General features: G+C 43.6%; 1 protein-coding gene across 4 annotated transcripts in view; it reads left to right on the forward strand.

The window, feature by feature from the left end:
* Nhs (NHS actin remodeling regulator) overlaps positions 1–24,865 on the forward strand; it is a 339,645-nt gene that overhangs the window by 235,310 nt on the left and 79,470 nt on the right. Inside the window, exon 1 of one of the 4 annotated variants that reach the window (XM_017602085.3) lies at positions 10,740–18,226. The exons of the other annotated variants lie outside the window; for them this stretch is intronic. Coding sequence (XP_017457574.1) covers positions 18,001–18,226 — 226 coding nt within the window. The 5' untranslated portion in view covers positions 10,740–18,000. Of the gene's footprint in view, positions 1–10,739; positions 18,227–24,865 lie in introns of those variants that run through there. 4 annotated transcript variants of the gene reach the window in all.

Here is a 24,865-nt window from a genome sequence, read left to right on the forward strand (position 1 = left end):
GTATTTGGGGTTTGCAGCATTTCCTGGCAAGACAAAGAGGGAGGGGTGCTGGGGGAGATCAGGCTTCTGGAGAGGGACTTGCCCTTCTGTCTGTAACTGCTTCCTATTCTTGGGTGAAACAGCACTGTGTTTCCTGAAAAAAAAAAGTGAGCCCTTTCACAGGGACAGATGTGAGGAAGGAAAGCGCGCCTGGCCCTCCTTCAGAACTGACTTTGACATTTACAGTTGGGCTCCTAAGCTTCCGGTTCCTTGTGCTATTCATGCCGCATGCCTTACATTTTGTGCTCTTTCTGAGAAGGTGGACTCCACAAGACTGAGAGGGAGTTCAGTCTTTTCCCTGTTCTCTTCTACATTGAAAGGTTTTGAAGGAGGGAGCAAGGATGATCTAAGGAAGATTCTTCCTGGGTGGAGTCCTGGGGCTCTGGCTCAGGGTTTGGGGGAAAGAGACTTCATCTTGCATGAGATCATCCTAGGCCTCCTCACCCCTTCTTCTTCATCATGTCCACTCTACACTCTGTACCCCATGTTGAATCCCCATCTTCTAGGAATTCCTTGGGATCACTCTCCCACTCTAAGATTGAATGAGGAGAGATGTATGGCCCTGTGACTCCTTAAGCAGCCTTGAATTGAGTTCAAGTTCACTCCTCAATTTTTTCCCATTTTCAATGGCCTCCTGTTAAGTGTTTTCAACCACTTTGAGTGCTGCCTACTTTTGTATTATTCTTTACTTTCTTTCTTGATGTCCTAAGATTGGTCATGCACAGAACCCTCTTTGGAAAGTATTGAACTATTCGGTGTTCTTCCTTAGAACCCCAGATTCTTATTTAGGTGCTTTTTTCTGTAAACCCCATAGCTTCCAGCTGGGTTGATCCACTGGAAGTAGGCAGCTTGAAAGCTGAAGCTGTCTATTCTCTTTGCCTGGATGAAAGCTCTGTATTATACATTTGCCACCACTGACTGCCTCTGTGGAGACTGATGCAGGCCCACCCCCTGAAGAGTCTCCCATTAGTCTAACCAATAGTGCTGTGTGCTGCTCTCCTCAGTGTGTGTACCACCCTGCCACCCTAGAAGATTCCTTCTGACTTGCATTTGCAGGTGTGGGGATGGGGAAGCACTGGTCTGTGCATCTTTATTACCAAAGAAGATAAAGGAAGACAGATTCTGATGGGTGCCACTGAGGATGGGGCAGTGTGTCAAGATATTGCAGATTTTGTAGTGGATTTTCAAATCCCTGGTGTCATCATATGCGTGTATGGGAACTAATTGTAATTTCATGGGACCACTCCAGACCAATTAAATCAGAAGTTTCCGGGGATGGGTCCAGGTATCAGTATGTTTTCTTGTTAAAACTCTGCAGGTGTGTAGCAGTGCATAGCTGGGGTAAAGAATCACTGATCAGAAAAAGAAAGGAGGACCCCTGTTATCACCACAATCTTCAGCTTCCCTCCCAAACCCAAGTGAGACCATTAAGAATCTAACATCATCCATTTTCATATAGATCAGCAGATCCAGAAGGTGTGCTCAAAAACCAGGCAGCCCTCATTCATTGAGCTGGAAGGACTAAGGGACAGGAGAGAGTATAAAAGCAAGAATGTTCTTCAAGGTACTGACTAGATATTACTGGTTTTAGGCCAAGTAGAAAGATGGAGAGATGGTCCATCTGACTGACTTTTCCCAGCATGCTGGCAAGATGTTGAGAAGTTGGGGGTGGTGGTGCACGTGTGAAAATGGTGAAAGTGGTTTGACAAGCCAGGTAGGAAAGGAGACCCATTGTAGGACTACCTATGCAGAGGGTTCAACATCTCATGGCTTTCAGCATGCCACTTGATTGTCTTAGAGCACTAGTCTCAAGACAGGACACCTCATCTGACACTGAGTAGCTCATATGTGGAAAGACCAGACTATTAAATTGAAGGTGCCTCCAACCTAGGACTTGGCAGATACTGTATTCTGCATGGTAAACAGCTGAAGGGAAAATGACTGCTTTTTGTATCAACCCAAATTGTATTATACCAGGTTTATTATAAAAATGTTAGAGGTTTGGGGTGTGTGTTTATTACAGAAACAATGTAGTTACGGTGATCTTCAACATCTTTCAAACTGGAGTCTCAAAGGGAGTTTTATTTACTAGACTTAAAGCTGTGGAACAATTGTTTTGTATGATTGCCTTATAAGCACGGGGATAATTCAAGGAAAAACAACTCTCTGTTTTCTTTCCTCTTTAACCCCTGCTGTATTTCCCCAATCTGAAGAATGGCACAGCTACCTAACAACAATGCCCGATCTTAGAACTGATAAACTGTATTCAGGCGAGGCTTGCAGGAGATAGAAAGATGGGCTTCAGGAAAAGTGGGGCTTGTGACTCAAGTTCCAGACTCTTGTTGCTTCTGGCTTAGGAGGGTATTACAGTGATTTGAATAGTTGTGTGATAACCACTTAGGATGGCCAAGCAATTAAATGCACAAGACTTGACACTTATGCAAACCAGAGTCAGTTGTCATGGGGCCCAACAACTATTGTCATTATACCACGATACCTAGTCATTCTTATTTTCCAGAAGCAAGGCTTTTAAATCAGCACCAGTGTCAGCTCAGTTCCCTTAATTTATTCCTGAGAACTCTGCACTCAGACTTTGATTATTATACCGTGTAGTGGCAAAGACCATTTTGTATTGACAGTTTTGATTCTTGAGTTGGTTTATCTGATTTTTGTGTTCATTATTGGGAGTCTTTAAACTACAAAATGCTTCTTAAAGTAAGCATGAAGCTTCCAGAGGTCAGGAGGCTGAAGCAAAAGGATCATGAGTTCAAGGCCAGCACCGACTGTAAACCACATTTGGGGTCATCCAGAGCTACAGAGTAAGACATTGTCAATAAATAAATAAAAACAATATAAATATAGAAAACTATAACTTTTTCTTTGAGTGTAGCTGTGGTACCTTCTATGGTTCTATCACGTTGCCTATTGTTTCTATCCTTTGTAGATTTTGCAGAGATGGTGTGGTATACGGGAAATTGGGCTTTAGTCTGTGACAGATACAGGTCTGGATCCTTTCCCTGCTATTTACTAGTTGTAGGTGTAGGGCAAGTTATAGGCCCATTATTTCCTTAATTCTCAAATGGTCATCTTATTATTTGTCTTGTGTATCCTTAGAGGAGAATTAAAAGAAAGAACGTAGCTAAAAGACAACATGATGCATGTGTAGACACTCAGCACATGGCTCCTACAGAAAATAAGGTATTTACAATAATGTATCATTGGCCCAAACAAGAGCTTTGTGTCTGGAAAGCTGTTCGCCATTTGCATGTCTTAGGCAGAAGGCCAGGATTGTGGGTGTCCTTTCTGGATCAACCCACTTGGCCTAATGTCCACCGGAGGCACTGGCAGATGGGACATGAAAATACCAACAGTATTCCTAGAGGAGAGAATGAAGCCAAATGCTACACTGGACTGGGCGTGTCCAGATGAGCTAGAAAACAACTCAGTGTAAGCATTCACCATTGAGAATGGTGCCCACCTCTACCTGCTACTGCTACTTGATAGAATATTTAAGCTGCTGAGTCCCAGTCTTTGCCTTTCTTAGCTCTGTCATGAGGATGTCCACTATGGTCAGCACCTTAAAGGACATGATCATTAGGGGAGCAAAACTTTAAAGACTAGCAACATTTCTTTCCTAAGCATTGGGCTTGAATCTAGGCATCAGGCATGTTTAAGGTATGCTTCTGCACTTGAGGACTTCAAAGTCAGGAAGACGCTGACCCATGAGCATTCGAAAGATTATGTACAGTGTCCTGCTGTCCTTCTTCAGAGCTGGCATGAGGAGCCAAGTGCAACGGATAGAGGAGGGAACTTCTGAGCTGACTATTGGGATAAATAAGTTATGGTACGTCAAGTTTTGAGTGGGTTTTAAGGTATAAGGAGTTGTGTTTGACTTTTGCGTGTTTGATTTTAGTTGTTCCTTACCTTTGTTCTGCACTTGTTGGACAGTGGATTGTAGAGGACATAATAAGATTTAGGGGAGCAGGCTAAAACTCCAGGATGCTAAAAAGAACTCTAATCTGCTAGCCACACCTTTTTTTGTACTATTGCAGTTCTCTGTGCATAAATATGAGCTAAAGTGAAAGAATTTCCTGTCTGTAGGCAAGGCAGAACGTGCTTACATTCTCTGTAGCCCATTCAATGCCTCTGCAAACTCGGGCTCCCTCTTTCCAGGGTGTTCAGTGAGAATACCAAGAAGGTCCACTTACTTGATGGATGCTGAATCGGGTGGCCTTGCTAGTGAGCCTGACTATTAGACTTTATGTGTGACTAAAGCCTCAGGCTCCCAAAAGTACAGGCAAAAGATGCAGAAGGCAATCAAGCTTGAGTCAGATTCTGGTGTTCCAGTAGCCAAATGCTCAAAGTTGGACTCCAAACAGGGCAAAGCTATATGCACTGTCTCGGTTATGGGGAACTTAGGCCTCCCAGGAATGTTATCTTTGCTCCTTTCTTGGCTTTCTCCTTATAACTGAACCAGGAGGAAGTTTTGATTTATTCCTCAAAATGGAGTAAATCACTCCTCTCACCACCTTGTCTCTGTGTTGTGTTTGCCATGAATAGAATCTGACCATTAACAGCTATGATACCTCCACCTCCTTATCTAAGTTTTTTTTTTATCCCTGGAAACCATCAGCATTGAATTAAAGTTGGATGACTAATTTCGAAATAAAGAAGTACTTGAAAATAGGCCAGGGGCACACATCAGCAGCCACAAAGTCCTTAGCGTGAATGGTTGAAGGATTCTGCATCACAACTAATACCACTTTGTGGCTCCTGTTCTGAAAGTCAAGGGTGATGACAGGGGCCATGACTTTCCGGTGCTTTTCATGCCTATCCCAGAAAGCAAGCAAAATGGCCACCAGGAGGAATTAAGATGTGTGTTCAGTGTTTATTTCCTTGGAAATATGTTGATTTGCAGTATCTGTTGATTAAGGTTTGATTTTTTTCCTTGTTTGATACCTCCTCTCTGGGTTTTTAGTTTTTTTTTCTATTTTTTTTTACACGAAAGACATCATGGGTAAGAAGAAGAGATTTTATTTTGAAGAACAATGATCACATTAACAAGGTGACAGCAGATAAGCTAAAAGTCACTCCATTTTCTGCCAGGGAAAAATGTTCTTTGCTGCCAAATTGCCTTCTGCCTCTCTTTGTCTATTCTGCTTTTATAGGAGGGTGGCAGGCCCAGCCACTGATGGACTCAGAAGAAATATCTGGTAGATAAGGTACAGCCTTGATTCATATAAAAGTGGAAGCGTTTGAATTCAATAATAAAAAATAAAACAATAACAGCAACAACAAAACCCCACTGTCTTACTTTTCCACTGTACAACATTCTTGTGGCTGCAGCTCTCTGAAGGGCAATGACACTTTTGCCCTTGGTTCAACATGTAGAGTAAAAAATAGCTATAAAATTTGAAACTTGATAAGGTGCAAAGTATCTAATACATTGCAATTTGATAGATGTCTAAACCTAAATAATGTTCTGTGGGTACAGAATTTTACCAACATCTTCCCTGTATTGGGGGCAAAGCTAAGGAACCCAATTCATCCAACATTGTATGAAGGAATAGAAGGACGAAACTGGTATGTAATTAAGTCTTCAGGAATATCTACTTCTAAAAACAAAGTAGAAGAAAATAAGGTCTACATTTCAAATCAATTGGGGAAAGAACAAAGTCCATATAGAATAGAGATGATAAAAAGAAACAGAAACTTCCTCAAGGACGTGAGATTTGAGCTAACACACACACACACACACACACACACACACACACACACACACATTAGTAGGACTCTGTAGGCAGGAAAGATCATCCTATTGTGATTCTAGGCTTTGCTTTTTTTCCAATTTTTATAGAGTTGTGAAGATAGAGTGAAGTCATGAAAGTAAAACACACAGCATAGTGCCTGGAACATGATAAAGATTGAGTCATGGGTTGGGATGGTTGGCTTTTGTAAAGTTGGGAGACGACGTTAGAAGCATAAGAACAAAACCTTCAGGGTCCTTCATGGAGAAATGGTATTATCATTATAGGTAATTAAAGCTTTCTTTTTCTCTGACTTCCTTGCCTCCATTCTTTTCTGAGACTGTTTCTCACGTTTTATATCTTGGCATAGGTTTATTACTATCAGCATACCTCCAGCAAAATGAAAGCTGACCTAACCACATATTAGAAGATTATTTTTAAAACCTCACTCTATTTCTCAATACAACATCTCATATACTGGCTTGCAATTTCACTTGTGGATGACTATGTGAAGGTGTAGTTGTCAAGCCAATAGCATGTGTTAGCATTTCTCCCAGGTTTTCTTTTCCACACGAATTTCAACAATTTCAAAACATATTCACTCAGGTTAGTTTTTCTTAATCTGTGTATCCTCTAGTGATTTTATTTAAGTCACAAAGGGAAAGTGTTTTGGGAAAGAAACAATGAAACCTATTTTTTTTTAAGTTTGTCTGCTAAGATGGGAGGCTGTGCTGGCTACTTTTTATGTCAACTGCACACAAGCTAGGGTCATCCGGGAAGAAGGAATCTTAATTGAGAAAATGTTTCCATAGGGTTGGCCTATAGGAAGGCTTGTAGGGTGTTTTAGAATTAAGGATTATTATAGGAGCACCCAGATTACTATGGGTGGGACCACCCATAGGCTGATGGTTCCTGGTGCTACTAAAAGAGAGCAGATTGGGAATGCCACTGTAAGCAAGGTAGTGAACCGCACTGCTCTCTGGCCTCTGTGTCAGTTCTTGCCTCCAGGCCCATGCCTTGAGTCCCTGTCCTGACTTCCCTAGATACAAACTGTAAAATAAAATCAGCCTTTTCCTCCCCAAGTTGCTTTTGGCATAGTGATAGAAACACTAAGGGATGAAACCACCACCCCAAGAGAACACAGGGATGAACCTATGGCTTCAGCTGCATATGTAGCAGAGAGTGGCCTTGACAGACATCAGTGGGAGGAGAAGACCTTTGTCCTGTCATGGCTCAATGTCCCAGTGTAGGGGAATGTCAGGGAGGAGAGACAGGAGGGAGAGGGTAGGCGGGTGAGGGAGCACCCTCATAGAAGCAGGGTGAGGGGGGATGGGATAGAGGGTTTATGGACAGGAAGACAGGAGAGGGGGATAACATTTGAAATGTAAATAAAAATGCAATTAAAAAAATAGAGGACAGACCAACCAGAGCTTCCAGGGACTAAACCACTACCCAAATACTACACATGGACTGACCCATGGCTCCAGTTGCGTATGTAGCAGAGGATGGCCTTGTTGGGCACCACTGGAAGGAGAAGCCCTTAGTCCAGCCAATGTTGGACACCCAGTATAGGGGAAAGTTGGGGGGATGTGGGAAGGGGGGAGGATGTGGAGAAGAACACCCTTATAGAGGAAGGGGAGGGCGAGGGGATAGGGGCTTATGTCTGGGAAATCCAGAAAGGGAATAACATTTGAAATGTAAATATTCAATAAAAGAAAAAACAAAACAAGAGAGGAAAAAAACAAATTTAAAAACTCCATGTGCTCAAAAAAAAAAAGGTGGTTAGTTTCAAGTGTTTAGGCACTGTGGTCCAGGGTTGTTCAATGATGTTGGAAGCTGAACTTTTTGGCAGCCCAATGGTTGTGGAAAAACTAGGATGTTAGTATTAAAAGCCATTTAGTGACCACTTATTACACAACTCACTCAAGATTATGGTTAAAATGTTATAGAGCCAGAAGGTAGAACCACCCCAGAAAACTTTTTATATACTGCCAGTAGAGATCTGAAAATAACAGCCCCAAACTAAATGTGGGGCCAGTGGCACATAAGTGAAAATGCTCAAAACTTCAAAGATGTGCTGTGGTCTATGCTACAATCCCCATGAAGAGCATCTGAAGTAGAAAAGAGCTTAGCTCTAATTTACAAACTGGCAAGAGAGATGGCCTCTACTAAATGTCAGGCTGTGAGCTAAAAAAGAGGTATCCCCTGGATAAAGACAGAGCAAATATGGCGGGTGTCCTATGTATTGAAAACAGGGAATAGGTTGGGTAAAGCCTGTTACATTCTTCAATTTCTTTAATAACTCCAGAACTGTTTTGCTAATAAACTTGACTAAATGCAACTGATATATTTGTTACTCAGTGTTGTTTATCAATGACATAGTGTTCAAATATTCATTTCCTATGAGAAGGTTGTAAATGTCTTGTGGGATCGTAAAAGGTGATAGATTAACAAACACTGGAGGCTGTGTCAGGTCAAGAAGTTACCATGCAGGGTTTCCCAGAGTTTCTTGGACAGGCTGGCAGGTCAGCATAAAGAGATGGTGTTTTCAGTGATAAGAAAGAAGACAGCTTGTTCTCTCGTTTTTTAACTTCAGCACTCTGGTGAAGATGCTGGGAGGGATTAGAATGTCTCTGAGCCAAAAGAAAAAAAAAGTAGATGGTATGATTGCAGCCATTCTTGCAGTTCTTTCAACTACAAAACAATTGTATCTCCTTTCTGCAATCAGTCCTCTTCATACCACTGCCTGCCTCCCAAAATTAAATAAGAGCCTTCTGTGTCTGGGTAGCCATGAAGCTGCCCTGGACTAGCAGCACCCGTTGTTGGTGGCTAGAAGAACTCTTGGACTCAATATTTTTTCCCTTAACGTCTCTCTCTGACTCTGTCTGTCTGTTTGTCTCTGTTTCTGTCTTTCTGTCTGTTTCTCTGTGTCTCTCTGTCTCTGTCTGTCTCTATCTCTCCTTCCCTCCCTCTCTCTCTCTTTCTTTGCATTGCAGAGTGATAATTCATGCACCATGGAAGCTCTATGCATCGGCTATATGTTTCAGTCATGTAACTGTGCTTGAATTTCCCAAACACTGTATGTCCTCTTCCACACCTCTCTCTATCCATGACTCTGTTTCCACTCCAGATATTTTAAGACACAATCCATCTAGCTAGCTCCTTGACAGTGGGGGAGCAAGTTTAGGGCTCGAACTAAAAAAGGCTGCAAATGCTGCTGGAGTCAGGCTTTTGGAAATTCAGGAAGTCTCTTGGTAAAATGCCTTCTTTGGGGGAAACATAGAATACCCATTTAGCTGCAGATGCAGAAAAACTGGGGGGATACAACTCAAAAGGCTTTTCTCTGATTTTCTTTTTTGCACTCCTTATAAAAACTATGCCAGAGCTAACTGAAAGAGACTCTCACTTTTTTCTTACCCTTTCCTGAAGAAGAAAAATGAACTAAATTAATTAATTCCTGCAGAATTGTAAATGCCAAATGAAAACCGCCTTCGATGTACAGATGAAAATACCGCCTGAATAAGTATTTGTGTGTTTGTTTAACGAGTGGGTACTTAGATAGAGACAAATGAAATCATTCAAAGTTCAAAGGCTCCCATATTTGGTAAGAAAAGAAGCCCAGCCACCCACACATTGAGATAGTAGAGTAGTCAACTAATACATTACCTACTAGCATTTTCTTCAGAAGAAATAGCTTTTGCTGAAACTGATGGGAGCTCTAAATGCTGAACATTTTTCCTCTTAAATAAAGTTGGTAATTAACGTCATGATTAAGAGTTTAGACTTGGAAGTTGCTTTCACTGTGTTGAAATTCTAGCATGCAACTCAGGCTGAGAATTGCAGCTTGAGGGACTTAGTTGTAGCCATTATTTCTTCCTTTCTGAGATAATTCGATTTGGCCCTAATTTAGTTTATAATTATTCTTCTCTTCTTTTCAAGCATCTCCATCTGTAAGTTTCTAAAATGTGTGTGAAAGGGGAGGGTGGACATCTCTTTCCCTCTCTCCCACCTGTGTTTCTGGGTATCTTGTCTCTTTAAGAGGATAGCTATGACTATGGCTGCTGAATCAAAACCTGACATCAAATTCTTAAAAAACAAATCAGTTTTTTCTTGTAATTCTCTGGGTTATGCTTTGGTATTTGTGCCCTTTAAACATATCATTTCTTCCTCTCCTACTGTTCCCCAATTATTTCTTGAGGGCGATTCTGGCCCCTCATCTTGCTAATTCTTTACCTCAAACTATGCAACTCAACATCATGCTGACAAGTCCAGAATCAGAGGAGGGAGGTCAACTTCTAGAACTGTGTCTGAACTTGCACATTCATGGGTCACGTTGAGGTGAGGTGAAGGTTTTGAGCTATGACAAAAGTTCTAGTCTTCAGAGAGATTTGCTTTTTGTTTTATAAGAGCTTTCTTTATCATTGCCACACTCAAATCATTAATTTCCACATTAGTGTCTGTTTAAACATATAACCAGGAATTTATTCTTGAAAAATAAAATCAGTTAGCTTTTTCTACATAACCTAGCATCCCAGTACTTACTAGGTAGTAAAGGGAAATGAGGTCATGACCACCTTAGGATACAGTTGAGGAGAATGTTTTTGTTGTGGCTAGGAGGGAAACTACAGCTAGCGGCATCTGGAAGGGGCCAGAGTAGAGAGAGGAAGTAATGGGCCATACAGGGCCAGTAGACTGAACCAGGGAGAGAGAGAGGGGGGGGAGAGAGAGAGAGAGAGAGAGAGAGAGAGAGAGAGAGAGAGAGAGGAAGAAGGAGGGGGAAGAGGAGGAGGAGGAGGAGGAGGAGGGGGGAGGAGGAGGAGGAGGAGGAGGAGGAGGAGGAGGAGGAGGAGGAGGAGGAGGAGGAGGAGAGATGAGATGGACCAAGAGAGAGCCAAGGGAACCATGATAGGAACCAAGAGAAGAACCAAGGGAGTACATGGCCCTTTTGGCTGGGTTATATCAAAAAGAGAAGCTGGGGGGGAGGGAAGGAAGCCCCATGGCCAGAGAGGTTTCAGGTAGGGAGTTGGGGATGGTGAGAAGTGCTCAAAGGAGCCCCAGTTAATGAATGAGCCTGGAGACCTGGCAAACACTTTGGTGTGTTAATAGGCACCACACAGCCATTTGTCCTGAGTTTCTTTGGGACTTGAGAGGTAGTTTTTCTGTTTAGGGATGACTTGGCTCATTTAAGCTTTATAGTACAAACCTATCTGGGGTTTGTTAGCTAAGGTTTGGAACACAGGATGACCTCCTGCATATGCCTGGTGGCTAGCAGGCTGTGAGCCAAGACAAGTGGGTGTTGAAGTGCTGGGCTTTAAGTGTTTCATCATCCAGCAGACTTGTCCTGACTCTCCTTTGTAGAGATGTAGCAAGCCTGGTTAGCAACTATTACCAGGAACTCTAAGACTTGTGGTCCAGGCTCAGAATGTGTGTAACATTATTTCTATTGCACTCTAATGGTCAAATGAAGCCATAAGTTTCATTTGCTCAGAAATAGATTCCACTTATTGATGGGAAAAGCTAAAAAGTACTTGTGACTGTTTCTGAAATCTACCACAAGAACCAAGTAATTTGTCTGCAAGGTTTTATATATGTATATCAAAGTGACTTCCAATAATAACAAATCTCCTGCTTACATTCAAATGGGGGAGAAAGATGTAGAAATTTCTCATGGCCATGGCAATGGACAACTGCCCATGAAATGTCCATGAGTCATAGCAGAATGTACAGCAATCCAAAAAGTTTGAGTAAAGAGAAAAGAATATGAACTTTAGAACCAAATAGAACTGAATTCAGACTCTACATTGCCACTTTTCCTGGATGCCTTTGAGGAAATTACTTAATCTCTTTGACCACCAATTGCCAAAAACATAAAACAGGAATGATAATTCTTAAGGCTGCTGGGAGGACTAACTGAGGTTATGGTGTACTGTCCAGAACCTAGTAAAAGTCATCTCACAGTAGCCATGTTATCCCATACTTGTTTCTCTCCTTGTTTCCTTTCATTTGTGAATCCAAGTGCAGTGGGCATGGTGACTGCTCTTTGCTTAGAATCAAAGCAGCTTTGTCTGTTTCCCTGCCAGACACCAGCCTGTCCTTTTACCCATGTGTTATATATCTTTGAGAGATGACTTTGATAAAATATTTTTGACCTGGAATCTTGGCAGTGTTTGCAAACATAAGTACAGTTATTACAGTTAACAATTACTAAAAAAATCTTAGATTTTGTGCTATAAATTATATTTTTGAGTTGTGCATAGCTTGTTTTTTTCTTCATACTCTGAATGGATATACTGTGGAATATTTGGGGAACCTCCTGTCATTAAAAAAACCCTTTGAAATAATAGCATTTGGGGAAAGCCTCTGGAAACCAGGTTCTTTCAGAAAGGGTGCATTGCATTTGTGCTGGAGAAGGTTTTTGAAAATAACCAGGAGTTCCAAGTAGCAAGCTTAAGTCTTTTGGGGCTAGAGGAAGCCAGGTTGGACAAAACCCCTGCTTTATACTTCTGTTCTAATGCAGTCCATAGGGCTCCATTTTGGCTAAATCATCATAATTCCCACCAAAACAGCACAGAATGATAATGGTTTTATTTATTATTTTATATGCATTGCCAGTATATGCAAAGTTTTATAGCTTGCTATAAATCCAAAGGGATTATCACAGCTGTTACTTATTTTAACAGGTCACAATACAGTAGTTTATGCCAGATGGTTTGGAGAATTTGGAGAGAGAAAATTTATTCAGGCAGCCATATAGATACTAACGTAGGTATTTGTGCTTTGAAATTAGTTTGCATTTGTTGTGATAAGGGCTGAGGATAAAGATCAGTGGTAGAGCACTTGACTAGCATGTGTGAAGCCTGGGGTTCAATTCCCAGTTCTGCAAAACAAAATGAAGCATTTGTTGTTGTATAAAACATGTATGAATAAACAACAATTCTTTATGAATGAGTGGTCCATTTTTATATTTTGGTGATCTCTCATATGCCGAGGTAGGGTAGCAGTAGTTCTAATGGCTGCTACTAGAATAGATGAGAAGTAAAGTTTAGCCACATTTATATCTATGGTGGAGATATCCAAATAGCTCCAGAGAAGTAAGCCTCAGAGGCAAAACTGCGTCATTGGGTCTTAGTATTTAGGAAACGAGAATAAGACTGAGAAATAGCTCCAGGCAAACACAAAGAGTAGGTGGATATGGTGGGAAAGGAGTGGAGCTGGAAATGAGATCCCCATGGTCGCCAACAAGGTCAGTTTGGGATAAAAAGTTTACACAGATCTGAACATGTTTCTGCCCTAGGAGATATTGATCTTTATGGCTATATAGTTGTCAGCTATGGATGAACACACACCAGAAATGGGGAGAAGTAAGTATCGGCAATTGGAAATTCCTTTGAAAGGTATTTTGGGTTCCAGGTTTCATAGAATAATAGACAAAATGAAAGACCTGCCTAGAAAAAATCTTGTAGATGATTGCTACCCCATCCTCTCTTTAGGGGAAAAGGCATAGGATTGTTAAGTTGAATCCCACTTTTTCTTTTAACAACAACCTTACCCTGCAAATTAGACTCCACAGGTACTTAGGCTTCCTTTCAGACTCCCTCTATTCTCCCTCTCTTTGGTCTGGCCTCACCAGTTTCTCTTTAGATATCCATTTCATGCAGGGAGAAAACCATATTCTTGACATTCAGTATAATTCAGACTCCAGGTCTAACACATGGCTGAGTTTTCTTGGTAAATTCTCTGTAAATACAAGGATAAAATACCACCTCTGAAAGTAGATGAAATTATGTAGCATTTTACAATCCATTTTCCCAGCTCCTACAAAATAGGTGGCAAATAAGGTCTGTTGGCAGCAATGAAATATTCAATTAAACAGACAAGGTAGAGTTTTAAAGATTGATATTTCAGCATGTAGGGAGAGGCAGTATTTTAGAAATCAAAGAGTCCATGAATGTCAAGGAATAAAAGTAGAACCTACACTATGCAATCCCCAGCATGGCTGGTAGAAGAAATTAAGCTTTGAAAATGCATAGGCTAGACAATACAGAAATTGCCTGTTCTCCTCCGAGCTGCTGAGCTTCCAATGACTCTAGCTTTCTGGAACACAGCCCTAAGCCTGGAAATACGTGAAAGCTTACTTGCAAGGATGTTTTTCAAGGCTGTAAATAGTTGTCAGGGAGCCCAGGCATTTCATCCTGAAGGCTCTTGCTCAGACGATTAGGTTTTTACTGGACAGATGTCACCCAGCTATGGGTATGTTTTGGAGCCAAAGAGACTGAAGCCAGAAAGTAGCTCCAGGTAAATATAAGGAGAGAGTATGGATGACGGAAGAGACATGAACTGGGCCCAACTGTGGATTCCAACTCTAGGGAAGGAGCTAGAAGGAGGCTGAGAGGAATGACAGCGAGAACTAAATATCAAAGAATGAGCTGGGAAATCCAAAAAGTGTCTTAGAACTGTGTTACCATAGAGACCAATAATAAGCCTTCTTAATAAAGACCCTAAGTAATCAGCAAAGCATTAAATTGTGTTTTCTATCGTCTGATTAAAGAGATAGGAAAATGAATTACTCAAGGTAGGCAAATTCTGGAATGAAATCTCTAACATTTCAGTGGCTTATTTCTCACTTAGCTAAGTCTAATGCAGGTCATTGTATAGCCATTTGTGTATCCTTCTTGGGGCTCCATCACTCCCCCTCCCTGCAGCCTCTGTTCAGCCAGCAGAGAAGAATATAGTTGGGAATTGCAGGACGTTTATGGGCCATGCCTGGAGACACATACCATTTTTACCAGGGTTCCATTGGCCGGTTCCTTTTCTGTTCCAAACCTCATGCCAGAGAAAGGACTATAACCTCACCTGGGATTAGCAATATCAGACTAGTGAAATGGAAGAATTATGTTTGAGCGACAGTGTCAGTCAGAGATTTACACACTAGGGCCCATGCTAAATCCCACAAACATTTATTGGAACATATGCATTTTTATGGCTGCCTTTGAGCTACCATGGCAGACAAGAGTGGTTTTAGCATGAACCACATGACTCACAATGCCCAAAATACTTTCTGGATGGCCCTGTTTAGAAAAACATGTTGGTCCTTGCTGTAGATCTTCATCAGCCTAAGGGAAGAAACATTTACAGTTCTTTCTTTTGAGACCTTGTGTCCTTGGCTTCCAATAAAAATAAGTGTGACACCCACATGGACTTGTGTATAAACTACGTTCTTAGAATGCTAGTTTCAAAGGGGATCAGTCTCTGTTCTGTATCTACAAGCAATACTTGACAGGAAGTGCTTCTAGTTGAACCGTTGTGCCATAGGAAACTTCAGGTAGCCTAGTGTGAAGATCTCAAACAGAGGTTGGAAGGACCCATCTTCACCGAGTTTTGTCATGTCAGGCACCAACATCATGTTTCATAATTGTTGCATTATTTACTCTCTTGGCATCTCTTAAATTTTCTTACACTCACTTATAAGAGAAGAAACCAAGTATTGAAGAAGTTAAAGAATGTTCCCAAAACCACGAATGCTAATGGATATAGAAACTAGGATTCAGGCACAGGTCTTTCTGAGTTCTAAGCTCATATTTGATTTCATTACATGGTAGGACTTGCTAAAAACCCTGTTCAAATGTAAATAATCTAGTCATATTGATTCCATCACCACTATGAAGAACCACCTCAGTATCGGACATTTCAAAATGAAGGAAGAACAGATTGGCTATTTTCCTCACCATTTGCACTTCTGGTCTCTTTATTGTTAAGTTTCTCCCTTGATGGAGCAGCCCTGAAACCCTAAAGCAATCAGTTCATCTGCTTGAACTGTATGATTAGTGACTTGGCTATCAGCTACCTGCATTTGCTGTGGAGGGCAGCCATTTTGTTCAACCTTACATAAATTCTCTTCTCAACACCCAGGAAGTTGGAGCTCACACATGATAGAGCCTCCCTCCCATTGAAGTTGGTCTGAGAGCTTGCTACGGTTAAGACCGATGGCCACTGAACCTCACCTTTTAGTATGACGCAGCAGGTTTGGGTGGGGGCTTGTGGAGATTATTTATGATGCCCTCCTCATTGAGTCTACTGCTTTTGAAGCTTCTTCAAGTAGAAGGGCTAACCAACCAACCAAAATAATCATCCTTGCCTTTCTTCTACCCATCCCAACCCTCCCATGAGTGGCTACTCCCCCAGACTCTCCCAAAGCTTCTCAGATTCAGGTCTGCCCAGAAAACCATTAATATATCTGTGGCGAATGCCATTAGCATTCCTGACCACACTGTGATCCTGCAATTCTGTCATTCCCTAGTTTCTGATGTGGGACCTGTCCCCATCCTAACCTGCTTCTCTGACTCATCTATCTCTTCCTCCCTGGCCACCTCTCCCTTTGCCTACTCACCCTTTAAACTTTGGGGTTCCTGGCTCACTGTGAAAACACTACCCATTCTCTTCCCCCATCCTTCTTGGCCTGGACACTGTCTTCCATAGGAACTCCAGCCAGATCCCCTGTCCTTGCTGGCTGCTGGAGTCCCTCCAAGTCGGTTGGCATGAGCAGGAGGAATGCTGCCAACGCAGACTAACTTGGGTTCAATATGATTCTTCATGTGACCACAATCATTAATTCATAGTAATGCCAATTAGGAAATATTTTTTACTCAGTGCTCCTGCATACCTTGTGATTTCTTGTGACCTTGCCTCACCACAACTGTGAATTATGCAGGAGTTAAAGGCCTCATGGACAGAAGCTTGCTCATATATGCAAATCTGCCCAGGGCATCAACCTCCCCATTTACAGATAGATAGCCCAGTCAGAAAATAGTCAAGTTTTGCCTAAATGAGTTTCAAAAGCCTCAAGACAAATGAGCAAAACCGGGCATTCCACAAGGCATCTTTGGATAATTTCATTCACTGGTTTTCTCCTTGCTATATATTAGATTGTATCTCATAAGCGTTGTTTTAAGTGGCCCTAAATGACTCTGCCTTCTGCACTGGCTTGTTATATATAGAACCTGCCTGCCTAAGGCATAGGCACTCAGTGTCGTGGTTTTTAATCCTGATTCAACCTCGGAGCTGGTCTAGTAAATCATCCTTCCCTGGAGATTAATACACGACTACAAAAGCATTGTCCTTGCAGTGTGTTTAAGCCAGAGAAGAGTGAGTTGTGTCTAAATGTGAGGCTTCAGAGTCCAGAGATTAAGGGGGGAGGGGATGAAATGTCACATTTTTTTCTGCCCCTCTACCCCATTACATGCCAGCACGTGCCAATAGCTTATCTCAGTCCTTTTGCCCCAGAAGGAAGGCTTGGCATGGTTGGCTTCTCCAATTCAAATGCTATGTCCAGAGGCTGGGGACTGGGATGTAAGAGGGGAGCCACGGGGGTGCGGTGCTGAGCAGCCGCGATGGGTCCAGCCTGTTGGTGATGTGCAGTCTGCCACCACTCTGGGTATGGGTATCGCGCAGACCCAGCGGTCGCGCTATCGCACAGGTACAAGAAATCCGGATCCGGGATCCTCCGCAGCCCTCAGCTCGTGGAAGCGCACAGGCCGGCTCCCGCGCGCCGCCGAGTTTCGGGCTGGGGGCTAGACCTGCAGATCACTGCGGCTGGCAGCAGGGGACAGATTCTTTCTATCCTGGTTCTCTCTACCCCAGTGGAAACTGGAGATGTTAGCGGAGCCAGGCGGCTGTCTGCGAAGCATTGGTGCAGCCTTGCCTGCTGCCCGGGAGGTTTGGCTGCCGCAGTCCGTCCCATTCACTGGGCTGTAAATCGAAGCTGTCTACGGCGGGCCAGGCACTCGATCCCAGCGTGGCCCCGGGGCTACGTCCCGCCCAGGTCTCCCGGCACCTGATTTCCCAGTGGTCAATTAGGTGGCTCAGCCTGCAGCACTGAAGCAGTGGAGGGGCCAATGCCCCTGCTTTGATGGAGCGCGCCGTGCGCAGAGACCTCCCCAGTCGACTTCCTCATCAGAAGGCAGCATCCATTCATAATTCTCTCTCTGCCTGTGGACCGAGTTAGACTGGAGCTGGGCATGGATTCCTGTGATCTCCCTTCTTGCATCTGAAGGAGAAACTAAGATAAAAGAAAAAAGGAAGGGGGAATGCGGTCATAACGCACCAAGGCGCTGGAAAGCCCCCTCCCTCCCCGAGAGGCCTCTCCTTTGCGGGGAGAGGAGAAGAGGCAGAGATCCCCAGCCCAGCGCCCCAGCCAGCTGCTGCGGAGCGGGCACGCATGCCTACCTCACCTGACGGCCGCATTCCCGGGGAGCCGGCACGGGGCCCGGCGGCGCGCCCAGGGCGCACGGGCGGTAGGATTTCTGCACCTGGCGAAAGAAGCACGGGCGGCTTGCCCAGGGCTGAGCCTGAACCCGAACGGACACCCGGGGAGGCTAGCCTCGGCGCTGCACCCCACCGCAACCCCACGGGATGCTCCACGACTCGCAGCCCAGGCCACACGGGTGTGTGTGAGAGGGGACCAGCTTGGGGGGAAGGGGTATGGGCAATTGACATAATTTTAAACTAATTTTTCCCACCTCTGGGTTGTGGGTGAACTTGGGGGTGGAGGAAGCATGGACCGCAGCCCAGCCGCGCGCTAGCTAGCGGAGAGGAAATCCCCGTGGCTAAGGTCTGAGAGAGCCCGATCCCCTTGGCAGAGCCGAGTGAGGGTGAGCAGGCGGTCAAGGTGGACTTCACATAGCTTGGAGGGACAAATGGAACAGTGTTGGTGTTCAGGGACATTTATTATTATTTTTTAAAAAGCATATTGCAGCTGCAGCTTTGAAGTTTGCCGCCTCCTCCCCACCCCCCTACCCCCATCTCGGGTTTTGGGGCGGGGCGCCACTTTTCCAAGCCGCTGTCCAGACCTTTAAGCAGCTGGGTGGAGGGGTCTGCAAAGGCTGCAGTGTCTGGTGTTGGGCTGCCTGAAAGGGACATGGGGACTTGAGGGCACTGTGAGTGGAAGAGTGCCCTGAGGTTTGGCCTTGGGTGAGGGTGCTCTAACCACTGTGAGAAGTCGGGGATCCCGCTTGGGGTTCACTCCTGTTTTCCTGCCTTGCTACTTAATATTGGGTGACATTTTGCCTGTGCAGGGGTTTCACTGTCATGGAGCTGTGAGGCTGGGAGGCAGAGGAACTGTTAGGATGGGCTGGAGACCAGAACTGAGGGAGCTGAGGCCTTTCAGTTTGTGTCAGTGTTAACCCCATCGATTCTGTTCCCTTGGCATACATACCTGTCCCAGGAGGTCACCATCCATGGCCATATGTATGGCTGCCTGGCTGATTAGCTTTGCTGGCTGGCGAGCCAAAGCTGGACCAAGACCGGAATGTGCTTGCAGTAAAAGAGCAAAGCCCTACTGGCCTCCCTCAGGGGAAGGCTGGGCAGACCTGGCGATCGTGAAAGAGTGTTCTGTCATAGTGTGGTATGCTCTTGAGTTTGGAAGCTCTTGTTTTATGGGTTTTCTATTTTGCAGTTGTGTGCCCCTCGGTCACCAGTTTGTTTTTCACAGCTGCATGTGAGCAAGGCAAAGATAACAGCATCTAAAAATAGCCCTGCGGCTGGAGATGCAGCTTGCTTTGACCCCACCATTCCAGGGCTGGGGTCTCCCTTCCCAGTTGCCTGGTGGGAGCCAAACTTGAACTGCCAGATAACCTGAGAGTGGAGCCACATAGGCTCCAGGCTGAGGTCAAGGCTGGGTGACTGGAGTGCTGGTCTGTGTAAAAAGGCAGGATATCTGCCGAGAGCCTCATCTGTTCCCGTGGGAGACCCAGAGCAACTTGGCTGCAGGATTGGAGGATGGGAACCTGGAAAGGGATCCCTTCCCTGCCCCCATCATGGACATTTGGGCTTTACATTCCCTCCGAGTAACACCCAGCACTATACGTGGGGCTTCCTACTCTGTGTTTCAGGAGCCAGCAGGCCACTCCCCCCACCTTAAAGGAGTTGGGCTTTGAATGCAGGGGGACCAACGGGTCCAGGCAACACTTAAATCACGCCAGCTTCTTAGTGTAGCCAGGGTACCACTCCTTTCTTTTCCAGAGGTAGTTGGCCTTTCTGAGGGTGGCTGCCTTTAGCTAATGGGGTAGGGGCCACATGAAATGGATTCAGGAAAGGGCTGAAGAATTTTCAGTAATGGCAGCAGATAATAGGAAGTCCAGCTCCTCTTCTAAGATTCCTAGATCTTGTGACCCCGTTGGACCTCTCCGATTATTTATTTTCAAAAGGCTCCATTTCTCCCATGTTCAGTTTTCTTTGGTGCAAGGATGACAGATTCTTGCTTTAAATAAAATGGACTCTGTATTCCCAATTTAGTTGAAGAATGGGAATTCTTTTGTAAGAATTCGCTGGTGATTGCTGAAAAATTTTAAATGTCTGTTTATGTACAGCAAAAGAAATAAATGAAAGAGCAAAGGTGTGAATGCGCAGCACTGTTTCTGGGTTGGAGGCTGAACCTCTCTGGGTGATTTCTCTCTTTTCTTTTAAAGTGAATGTTGATTTTGAAACTTTGCCTTTATTTTCTGTAGGTCATACCTGTAATCCTTGGGAAATATTAAGATATCAATCTTGATCTAGAGGATGAGACCAGACAACAGAACACCTGAGAAGTGCCTCCTTCTTGTCTCCTAGTAGAGTCTTGCAAATAACAACTGGTACTTCTTAAACACTGCTCTCATGTTTTAAGTCCCTGAAGCAACACACAGGATGAATGATGATTAAATGCTGCCCAGTGGCCCAGAGTGTGGGCAACCTTCTCTGGCTAGCTTAGAAGGGTAGAGGCTTAGATGTAGAAACTCAGAAGACCAAGAGTTAGAATTCAGATTTCTCAAGTTTATCCCATTGGTTTAGCTCAACCTGCAACAAATAAGACGTCAATGATCTCTTGGTCTTAGGTTGAAGGTCAGTTTCCTCTTGAAATCAAAACCCGAATTAGCAATGAACTAGGGACCTATAAAGAGCATATCATTCAAGGAAGGCAACATATGATCCCTAAGTCTCAGACAGATAACCCTGCATTCTTGTATAGATAAAGTCTAATCCGCTGTTGGGTTTGCTGTGATAGGCAGCCTAATCTCATCCATTCTTGTGGTTTTCCCATTCTTTGGAGACTTGGATTCCCTACTGGGTCCTCTGCCCAAGTGGGCAACAGAAGAAATTGAGATTGTGGAATATTGCCCTGAAGGAGTACTCCTCATCCAAGTCCATGGCTAGAACTCAATCACATGCCCTCATCTAAGTGCCAAGGGCCTAGTGCCATGTGCCCTCTGTATATGACTAATACATTCTCTTGCATTAAGGGATCTCCTCACCCCTCTACCTCTTCTTTAGAGTGTTGAGTTTGACTAAATTCAATGCAGATCCCCATCTTAAAATCGATGGCAATTCCCTTCTCCCCTTCCCACCTCAAAGAGATTTGGAAAGGTGTAGAAACATAAGGCTTTCTGAGGGACCATCTGGTTTAGCTTCTTTAGGCAAAGTCCTCATTATTAGTCCCATCTTCTAGATAACTTTTCCTGCATCATGCAGCTGCTTTAAAACAAGGCTGGAGTAAGAATCTAGATCCACATTTCTTGGCTCACACTCCTTTCACCATGCCATACTGACCCTGCCCTCTTAAGAGAGCAATTATATAGGATATAGTCTCTGAAGGCTGGCATCCTTTCCTAGTGTGTAGTCACTAAAAGAGCTATTTATATGATTTAAAATCCATGTACAATTCTTTCCAGTTCCTACAGTATAATCATTTACAGTCAGGCAAAGAATAACCAGGCATTAATAAATGCTCTACACATATGTTAGTTCAGTCAATCCTCACAATAATCTTAGAATCAGGAAATGTTATTACTTCCATTTACAGGTGAGGAAATGGAGGCATAAAAAATTGAGTGACTTGCCAGAGGTTTCGTGGTTAATAAGTGACAGACTGGAAGCTTGATTCTGAGCAGGACAGCTCTGGCTTATTTTACTTTGTGTCTTCTCTGATCTCTTGGATTTCTTGTCCACTCCTTTCTGGGGTTATATAATTGGCATAGACCATGACACTCAAGATTTAACATTCCTTGTCTCATCTTTTAGTGAGTGACCTTGAATGTGGATGGCAGGGAGTCGTTTGTAAACTTGCTGAACTGGGGCTTTGGGCTCCAAACCTATGAAATTAATACTAAGTATTGAGCTACTCAGTTATTGAAGAAGCCCAACCCCAAACCTCCAGCTCTAGTAGCCTCATGAAGCCTGTCTCCTATCTCCCTCCTTCTCTCTCTCCCTCCCTCCTCCCCTCCCTCTCTCCTTCCTCCCCCCTCTCTCCCTTCTTTGCTTTCCCCAGTTCTCATCATCATTGTGTAGGTAGTAACTTGTGAAAGAACTCAAAGTGTGTTTATTTGTGAGAAGTACCATTGAATGAGAAAAGACTGTTGTGGTGTTGGAAGGTAATGAGTGGCCATGGCGGGGTGAATACTTGACCATGAGATTCCTACTATTTGGAATTCTGTTTTCTATTGTTGCGTGAGAAAGCACCCCAAGCCTTACTGGTTTACACAATAGTTGTTCTTCTGTTGTTGAATTCTGTAGTCCGGGATGAACCTAGCTAGCTTTCCTGGCTAGGCTTTCCTATGGTAGACCAGATGCCAGGTCGCCTGAGGACCAGATTCACATGAGATTTGCCCAGGTGACTGTGCTTCTGTCCCTTTTACTATGCATTTTTAGGGATTCTCCCTCTCTACTTGATTCTCCTGCAGGGTAGCTGGGTGACTTTCCTGACAGCTCAGGGTCCCTGAAAACGTAGTAGCAGAAGCTGTCCAGCCATCTGATTAAGCACAAGGCTAGTTTTGATATCAGAAAGAAGCAAGCCCCAGGTCCAGGAGAAGGAATTAATTGAGATCATAAATACCAGGGACATGGAAACAGTTTGCCACAGGGGAGAAACCTCTGGATTTAGAAACTCAAGGCTTCCCAAAGGTCTCAGGAAGAGTTTACTGTATACTGCAAAATATGTAAAATAAAATCCAATCGTTCTACTCCACGAAGCAAGACTATTATACATGCTTGGTTCTTTCTCCATTCCCAAACTAATGAACCATTTATACCCTAAAGAAGCACAGCAGCCTGAAGTCAGGAAGTGAAGTGTGTGACTTCTGCTCTCTTGCCTCCTCTCTTGCAGTGTCTCAAAGGTATCCATCTTAAAAGACACAGCAGGAGCCTAGAGAGGTGGCTTGGAGGTCCAGAACACTGGCTGCTCATGTAGAGGACTTAAGTTCAGTTCCCAGAACTCATATATAGAAAGACTCATAACCAACTGTAACTCCAGCTCCAGAGGACCCAATGCCCTCTTCTGTGTTAATTTCCATATACAGCAAGAAGAAGCTTCTTTGATGAAGGCTGAGTGATGCTCTAAACTGTAGGTATAGCAATATCTCATTAGGAGTCATTTTATTGCTATGTTCCTTTAGCACAGTAGTAGTTGTAGGTGTTCTCCTAGTCCCATCGCCTATCTTGTCCCAAGTTATTGACCACTTTCGCTGTGAAAGAGAACAGTGCCAACTTTCCAGCAAATTAAAGTTTTAGAAAGCTGGGAATGTACCAGTTGAATGAAAAGGTAGGACTATTTCTGGTCTTTCAGAGCAAACCATGAATTGTGGGGGAATTTAGCATGCACGTTGGAAGTCCTTGATACCTCAGGGGATAGTAGAGCTGCTTTCATAGTTTAACTCATGTGGTCCAATTCAAATTATTTCCCCCAGATTCTAGTATCACTACAGTAAAGTGGAGGTGCAAAGCCTACCATCCAAGTTCCCTCTCTTTGTCAAGACTCATACCCCAGTCACTCATTCACCAGGTTTGGATACAGGTAGCTGATGGGTCACAGCTGAGTCCTTTTCTAAGAATTTGCCTGTGCTGAAGAAAGTCACCTCAGTCAAGCCCATGCCCTTTTCCAGATGATGACTGCTCAGTACAAATCTATAGAGGCCTGGTCACTTTGCCTCTGTTTGGGACAACTCTCAGAACCATCCCACTTCCAAATACTTTCTTGCTTCCTGGAACACTGGTTCAAGATTTTGTTATGACTGTATCACAGCTCAATTTCTTTTTGTGTTCAGTCCTGTTCAATTTAGTTTCTTTACAGGTATTGACCCAGACAGCATTTCCTAGCAAATTTCCCTCATACTATTGTCAAATCAGGGAACTTACGATAGTCTGTTAGCTAAACTATTGCCTGACCAAGGTTGGGCCACTGTGGGCATGTATAGAAGCAAAGCATGTGGCTTGACACTTCACCAAATGCCTCCATGTAGGGATGGATGACTGACACTTGGGTGACAACATGAGAAGATGAGCAAAGGTTAAGTTTGGTGCCTCAAGGATTTTCTTCCTAATTACTCTGTGCCTTACAACTTCCCCCAAAGTTGTGTTGTTGGTGGTGTTGGTGTTGGTGGTGGTGTTGGTGGTGGTGGTGTTGGTGGTGGTGGTGGTGGTAGTGGGGTGTGTGTGTGTGTGTATGTGCACACATGCACATGCATCTGTGCGTGCATGCATGCACATGCACTTAAGGAATGGATGATTCATGACATTGATTGTATGATTAACAATTGTGCCTAAGCACTTTCCCACCTGATTATTTCTTCCTTTGGGCATGGCACTGGCAATCAAAATTTATCTTTCAAATTAAGGCTATAATTATATTTTGATAAAGATCTATCAATTCAATGAGAATGAAATTTTGAGGGTTGCCAGGATACAGATGACTCTGGGTTATAGAGAAGGGTTTGCACGCAGAATACTAATCGGTGGTTTGGCACTCTTATCTAGACCTTTCCAATAGCATCTGATAATGCAGGCCCATCAAGTACTATTTCTCTGCTATTACTCTAGGAGGGTAAAAGTGATGAAAAGATATGAGCAGGGTTTTATGAATGAAAAGATGATTCATCAGATGTCTCTTGGTCTGCCTCACTGATGTTAAAAAATACAGAAATAATTAAATGACATTACTTCAAAATCTAGGAGGCAAAAGGTTACTCTTATTTTCTTGCCTCTCCCTGTATTGTAAATAAAAGATAGATGGCTTTGATTTTCATTGGGAATAGGGACCCATGTTTGTATTGGGATTG

This window comes from Rattus norvegicus, chromosome X (assembly GCF_036323735.1).
Source record: "Rattus norvegicus strain BN/NHsdMcwi chromosome X, GRCr8, whole genome shotgun sequence".
Classification (NCBI taxonomy): domain Eukaryota; kingdom Metazoa; phylum Chordata; class Mammalia; order Rodentia; family Muridae; genus Rattus; species Rattus norvegicus.